The 7,500-nt window shown below is 45.3% G+C and overlaps 1 protein-coding gene across 1 annotated transcript in view; it reads right to left on the bottom strand.

Moving 5' to 3' along the window:
- LOC308167545 (neurotrypsin) overlaps window positions 1-7,500 on the bottom strand; it is a gene marked incomplete at both ends in the record, with an annotated part of 23,524 nt that overhangs the window by 11,237 nt on the left and 4,787 nt on the right. The window contains one exon of the mRNA XM_080541962.1: window positions 5,790-5,832. Within this exon, the coding sequence (XP_080398088.1) occupies window positions 5,790-5,832 (43 nt within the window). The remainder of the gene's footprint in view (window positions 1-5,789; window positions 5,833-7,500) is intronic.

Here is a 7,500-nt window from a genome sequence, read left to right as displayed (position 1 = left end):
CACCGCCCTTACTCCATAGGGGTAGTCACCATCCCTGGGCCTGGCAAGCCACAGAGTGTTCAGCAGAAACACACCTGCTTACACTAATAATAATCATAATCATAATCATAATAAACATTATTTGTATAGCACCTTTCATATCTAAAATGCAGCTCAAAGTGCTTTATATTTGTACAGGGCCCCCCTGGGGTCACATGGTAGGAAAAAAATATTTGATGTGTGAATCCGTTCCCTCGGTTTAGTAATTTGTTAGGTTTATGGTTATGGTTATGGTTAGGGTTAAGGCTCTGCACACAGCGTGCGATTTCTGTTGCGCGACAGCATTCCATTGCAACGCACACGGCGTGCGATGCGATTTTGTTGCGCCGCAAAATTCCATTTTCAACTCACACCATTGAAGTCTATAGGGCTCTTGATTGATTGATTGATTGAAAACTTTATTAGAAGATTTGCAGAAGTAGGTACATGAAAGTACATATTACATACAAGGTCAACTAATAGGATAAAAACCCAAGAAAGCCACTGGCTTATTTCAATTGGGGTCCTTGATTCTCAATTCATCGTTAACGCTCTGCACACAGCGTGCGATTTCTGTTGCGCGACAGCATTCCATTGCAACGCACACGGCGTGCGATGCGATTTTGTTGCGCCGCAAAATTCCATTTTCAACTCACACCATTGAAGTCTATGAGAAAATCATAAAAAATCGCATCCCTATGCACACAGCGTGCGATGCAATTTCTGTTGCACCTCAACATTCCATTCTCAATTGTTACGTAGTCGGACCAGGCAGGCTGATTACAATAGGCTCTACCAATATTGCTTGCCTTGCTTCCACAATTTCTACAAGATACAACTGGACATATTGTGATAAAATATGTGGGTCCCCTGATTTAGGGGGTGTACCATGTTCTGTACATGTTCTGAAAAGATGGCGGCCGGATGTTGCCGCAATTGTCCTCTAGACTGCTGGGACTTGTAGTGTTTGATGGGAAAATACATGGGAGCATTTAGCACAACAACAACACTCAACAAATAAATGGATTCTCCACATGGATTCTAGCTGTGGGCTATATAAGTGTAGTGGCTGGCTGATGGTGATGTTCGTATCTAGTACAGTTCGTTCTAGAATAACGGTCACTTAACATCTCATCAACGAAAGGAGACAAACGAAAATGGGTGAGTAGCAACGTTAACGTCGATATGCTTTTATGTAACATTTGCAAAATTTGACAGTGCGACAAAACTCGCACGCCGTGTGCTTTGTCCCATTCAAAATGAATGGAATAGAATTTTCGCCGTGCATTAAAATCGGGGCCGTGTGTGTTGAGATGCGATGTTCTCATAGACTTCCATTCAAACTTCAAAATGGAATGTTGACGCGCAATAGAAATCGCACGCTGTGTGCAGAGCCCTTAACCCTAACGAATTACTAAACAGAGGGAACGGATTACAAAACCGAGGGAACGGATTCACACATCAAATATTGTTTTTCTACCATGTGACCGCAGGGGGGCTCCGTACATTTGAGGCATTAAAACAAGAACAAATACATACGGCAAGAGTTGTAATTACCCAACTGTACACCCCCAGAAAGCAAGCCTGCAAAACAATATTTTTTTTCCTGGCCACAGAGGATGATAAACACTTTATCTTCAAACTCTTGATTAGTTCAATCAGGTGTGATTGTCGCTTGGTTGGTAACATGTGCCTGTCAAGGGTATCTCAAAACAGACATTACATATTTAAGAATCATCAATTATTAGACAGGCATAGATGATCCCTGTAAGCAGCAGGAAACCAAACAGGGAGGGGTTAAGTGAAGTCACCTAGGTGACCTGGAGACAGCTGCTTTCTCACCAGGTAACTCTCACACTGACACAGAGTTGTTCTTTCATCCAGAGAGAGTGAGGGAGGAGAAACCCACACTGAGGTAAGCTTCTAGAAGGATTATTCTCTGCTTTTCACCTCCTCACATCACATCACCACATCATTGTCATCTGACTTATTTTGCTTGCTCTTCACTTGTCATTTAGCTCAGATCCTGCTGATTCCAGCCCAGTTGAACCGCTGGTCACCAGACAGGTTCACATCATAAGACCTGATCACCAGACAGGTTCACATCATAAGACCTGATCACCAGACAGGTTCACATCATAAGACCTGATCACCAGACAGGTTCACATCATAAGACCTGATCACCAGACAGGTTCACATCATAAGACCTGATCACCAGACAGGTTCACATCATAAGACCTCAGTTACTTAATAACTTAAACGCTGACTTTCTCTTTTCTTGTGTTCCAGAAATGGCGTCCATCTCCAGTCTCCTGTCTGAAGGAAAGTTCCAGTGCTCTATCTGTCGGGATGTGTTCACTGACCCAGTATCCACTCCATGTGGACACAACTTCTGCATGATCTGTGGATCAGTGGATACTGGAATAGCACAGCCCTGTGTCAGTGTCCTCAAGAGGGCAATTTAATTTCTTCAAACGTTAATTTCTAAGATGGCTGCTCAGTTCAAGTAGTCAGGCTGTGCCAACAGCCGTGCAGAACCTGGAGTAGTGACCTGCCACGTCTGCATGGAGCCAAAGCTGATGGCGATGAAGTCCTGCCTGGAGAGTCTGGAGCAAGACATAATGGAACTGAATGGGAGAGACACAGCTGGAGGAGGTACTTCATTTAGAGACTACAGAACTACAGAAGCTGTGTGACACTGAGCTGAAGACGATACGGCGGTGTGGACGTGACTCTGGGGCGGCTGTGGCGCAGTAGGTAGAGCTGCTGTCTAATGATCGCGAGGTCGGCAGATCGGCGGTTCAAGCCCCGGCTGGCCACATGTCAAAGTGTCCTTGGGCAAGACACTGAACCCCAAAATTGCTCCCAGTGAGCAAGGCCGGCGCCTTGCATGGTAGCTTGCCGCCATTGGTGTGTGAATGTGTGTGTGAACGGTTGAATGAGAGGCGCTTTGGATAAAGGCGCTATATTAAGTCAGTCCATTTACTCTGGATGCTGAGACTGCCGGTCCCCACCTCGTCCTGTCTCAGGACGGAGAAGGAGTGAGGTATACAGAGAGAAGGAGTGAGGTATACAGAGAGAAGACAGAACCTTCCAGACATCCCAGAGAGGATTGGAAACATTTTTTGTGTTTTAGGAAAGGAGGGCTTTTCCTCATGGAGCTTTTACTACGAGGTGAAGGGGAAGCTTGAGTGTTACTTAGGAATGGCCAGTGAGTCTATAAACAGGAAGTGTGTATGTCTACAATGAGCCTTGAGGATGGATTCTGGGCCGTGACACAGATGGAGTGTGCGGTCAGCACTGACAATATCCGACTCCCCCCTGACTTTAGAAGGTAGGCGTGTTTGTGGTTTATGAAGAGGGTCAGGTCTCCTTTTATGATGTTGAAAACATATTTCATATCTACTCTTACACTGGCAACACCTTCACGGGGAAACTATATCCACTTTTAAATCCCTGTGATAATGAATATGGCCCAAACTCAGTCCCATTGGTCGTATCTGCTGTCAATCAATCACACAGAATGAATGCAGTCCATAAAGTCACAGGGATATGAGATTATGTTTTAACAATTGTAAAATGTGCTGATGGAAGTGAATGAAATCACTTAAAAAGTTGATTTGAATGCGCCTCGCGATGTGAGTAAATCATGTTTATTTTATTTGCTTAGTTCTGAAAGACAACCTTAAAGGTATACTCAGCGATGTGAAATTACCATGGATGACTTCAGGGATGTTTCAGATTCATCCACGCAAGGTGGTTCACGCAGTAGGGATTTCGTAGGAGTGCAATCACGTAAGTGCAACCTGATAGTTGTGTGACAATAAATAAACAAGACTACAGTAGCTATGCTGGTAGTCCAGGGGCGGCTATGGCGCAGGAGGTAGAGCCGGCGTTTAATGAGGTTGGCAGATCGACGGCTCGGCCCTGGCTGGCCACATGTCGAAGTGTCCTTGGGCAAGACACTGAACCCCAAATTGCTCCCAGAGAGCGGGCCGGCGCCTTGCATGGTAGCTTGCCGCCATTGGTGTGTGAATGTGTGTGTGAATGGGTGAATGAGAGGCCGTTGTAAAGAGTTTTGGATAAAGGTGCTATATACGTAAGTGCAGTCCGTTTACCATTTAGTCCCCCTGCTATTTCGTGGCTAGTTCGTATCGCAGTCTACCTTTAAATCATCTGAATGCCATCTTAGATGGTGATGTTTCTCTAGAAGAGTATATATCTTAAGACTATATATATATTCAGTCTATAGTCATCTCCGACACATACCCACATCTATCAAATCTCTGACCTTCTCTCTTCTCTAAAGGGCATAAGCGACAGTCATTTAGAAAACACAAATCACTCCTCACCCCACTTTACTTCCTCTTTCCTGATCCCCTGCTTCCATTTCCTATCCTATTCCCTCCTTTCTCTCCTCTTCTGCACTAATCTCTTCTCCCTCTCCCTCTTCTCCCTCTTTCTCCCTCCCCTCTCCCCCTCCCAATAGCACTGATAGGGAATCAACCATGACCATTGCAGCAGACATCATGTTGTTCGCCCAAAGCACCGACCACCTCCTTCAGACTCACACATGGCGCTCTCATCTCTAACACAGCCACACTAAATGCTACAACAGCCACACTCTGCCCATCACCATGGGAACACTCATTCTCTTAGCTCCCATAATCCATTTCCCCGCCACAATGTCTATTTGACACGGTTCACACTCCTGCACCGTATGGGGGGTGGGTGCGTGTGGCAGCAGCCTCGGAATACAGACACACACACACACACACACACACACACACACATACACACACACACACACACACACACACACACACACACAAATACACACTTAAGTACAAGCATACACAAAAAGATACAGACAGAAAACCTACCAACAATAAATTATTGCACACATACAAACACGCATGTTCATGCACAACATATGCATTCATGTATAAGGAGAAAATTACACATCTTACACACAATGAAATCTAAACAAGTTCTGAATATGACTTAATCTTTGTCTTTATCTTGAATACATCACATTGAATACATCCAGTTTTTCTTTGTTACCACCTATAGTTCATCCATTTGTAGATCACATGATTCGTTTGAGACAAGGCATTGAGACACTTCTCACCCAATCCAGAGTGTGTATGGGGGGGGGTTTAGCATTTGGAGTGAGACCAAAAACGATGAGTTAGCTGAACCTCGCCAGTGTGAAACCAGAGCCCCACCCCCACCACAGCCCTCAGACTCTGGGATAGAGAGAACGGAGGCAGCCAGGCAGGGGAGGGGGGGAGGAATGGAGAGAATACATGAGGAAAGAGAGAATACATGAGGAAGATGGGCTGGAAGGAGAAAGAGATGTGAACGTATGGATCAGTGGCAGGTGGCAGGGGAGGCTGACGGAGGTGGTGTTAGATACCATTCCTCATTACGTTCCATGCATTACAATGAGCCTGTCCTCAGATTTCTACCTCCACCAGCCTCCCCTGACCAGGGGGATGTATGATGGGACAATAACTACGGGGGGAACACAAAGGGGACGTTAAGAGAAAATAAGAGGAAGGAGAGGATGGTGATACTATGAGGAGTGAGTCGATACGGACGGAGGGATGGAGGAGTGAGAGAGAGGAATGGTGGGATGATGGCGAGTAAACAAAGAGAGAGGGGGAATAAAGAGGAAAGGCTGAGGTCGAGAGAGAGAGAGAGAGAGAGTACTTGAGGAGGGCCGTGAAGAGGGGAGAGCGTGTCGTGAGTCGTGACGGCGTGCCTACCTGTGCTCTGCACGTCGTTTAAGTAACTGTCATCCGCCACCACCACCTACAGATGACACAGGGTGGAAGAACAACTGTCAAATACCATTTCACAATCTCAAACCAGATCAGACAGAACCCAAACACTCAGACACAACCCACTTACACCCTTTACCGATCACGTCGTCTGCTACACACAATGAATGAATAGAGGAATGAATCGACTTTATTGATATCCCAGATGAAGAAATGCCACTGGCAGAGAACACCCAGAGAAACGGTAGACACACAGAGGCGTACGGAGCATGGCGTCTACACAGGGTACTGTAATAGACAGGTTCTTATTCTATCTGACAGTAGGCAGTGTAATATGGAGTTTCAGAGTCGGAAAAACCAGGTCAGATCACTCCAGACTGTGTCTGACAAAAGGAGAGAGGATGGGAGGAGAGGAGAGGAGGGGAGGGGAGGGGAGGGGAGGGGAGAGGAGAGGAGAGGAGAGGAGAGGAGAGGAGAGGAGAGGAGAGGAGAGGAGAGGAGAGGAGAGGAGAGGAGAGGAGAGGAGAGACACAGAGCCATGGTAGAGGAAAATATTCTGAAGGAGATCAAATCTAAACGCTTCACCTTCAAACCGACAGTTCATTTCCGCTATTAAGATGTAAAGCATACCCTGTCTCTCTCACGATGGAGACCCAATTTTGATTCCTGCCTGTCACAGACACACACACACACACACACACACACACACACACACACACACACACACACACACACACAAACACACACACTCCTCCCAATGGCCTTGCCCAAGCTAATCATATTACACAGTGAACAGGAGTCTCTGCTACCTAACATGAGATGCTTCATATCTGTGCTCATTATCAATCACACGCTTTGGTTACAGCCGTAATCAGATGATGCTCACACACAGATGAGACCAACAAACTCTCCAACATTGTAAGTTCTGTCCTCTATCTCTCCTCTCCAGTGTTCTACGGATGACTTCTATCCTCTATCACTCCTCTCCGATGTTATAAGTTCTCTCTATCATTCTCTATCATTCTCCAATGTCTCGTTCTCAGATTTTTTTTTCCTTTTATCACTCCTCTCCAACATTATGAGTTTTGTCTTGTCCCGCCTCTCTCCAGATGTTGTTGTGATCACTGTGTTGTATAGTTTGGCCAAACATTACTCAATGTCACCTACATAGTTGGGTACAATATATGATGTTATAAAAACGATATTACAGAGACAAGTGGTCAAATGGAAGAACTTAATGATTCATTGCTAGATAATTTAATAAGATCAAGCATGTAATTGTGAGGATGCATAATATTGTCAGGTTAGATTACTCAACTATTACTTAAAATATCAAATTAGATTTCAAGGAGAAATTCAATATTGACAATAAATCAGACTCGTGTTGCACATCCTTTGCCTGAACAAATCCTTTCATTCTCAGAATATGATGAAGTCCATTTTAGGCTCAGGCAAGGCATTACATGTGTCTTCATTAGCCTTAGTGAATATGGGCCAGTCATTTCAAGGGACTGTATTAATGTTTTGACTGTAGCCTGTTCATTAGACTAAATGTGAAAACGGCATACCATCACCGTACGCGCAAATGGAGTAAACGCGTCGCTTGCTGGGTGATTTGGTGGTTGATTGAATTGCTGCGACAAAGGGCATAAGCTCTCACGTTACTTATTCACGCGCCACCGGGGAAGAACGGACG

This window comes from Nansenia antarctica (genome assembly GCF_963989245.1).
Source record: "Nansenia antarctica genome assembly, chromosome: 11".
Taxonomy (NCBI): Eukaryota; Metazoa; Chordata; class Actinopteri; order Argentiniformes; family Microstomatidae; genus Nansenia; species Nansenia antarctica.
Note: the sequence above shows the minus strand (reverse complement) of the source record. Positions and strands in the feature narration are given on the sequence as shown.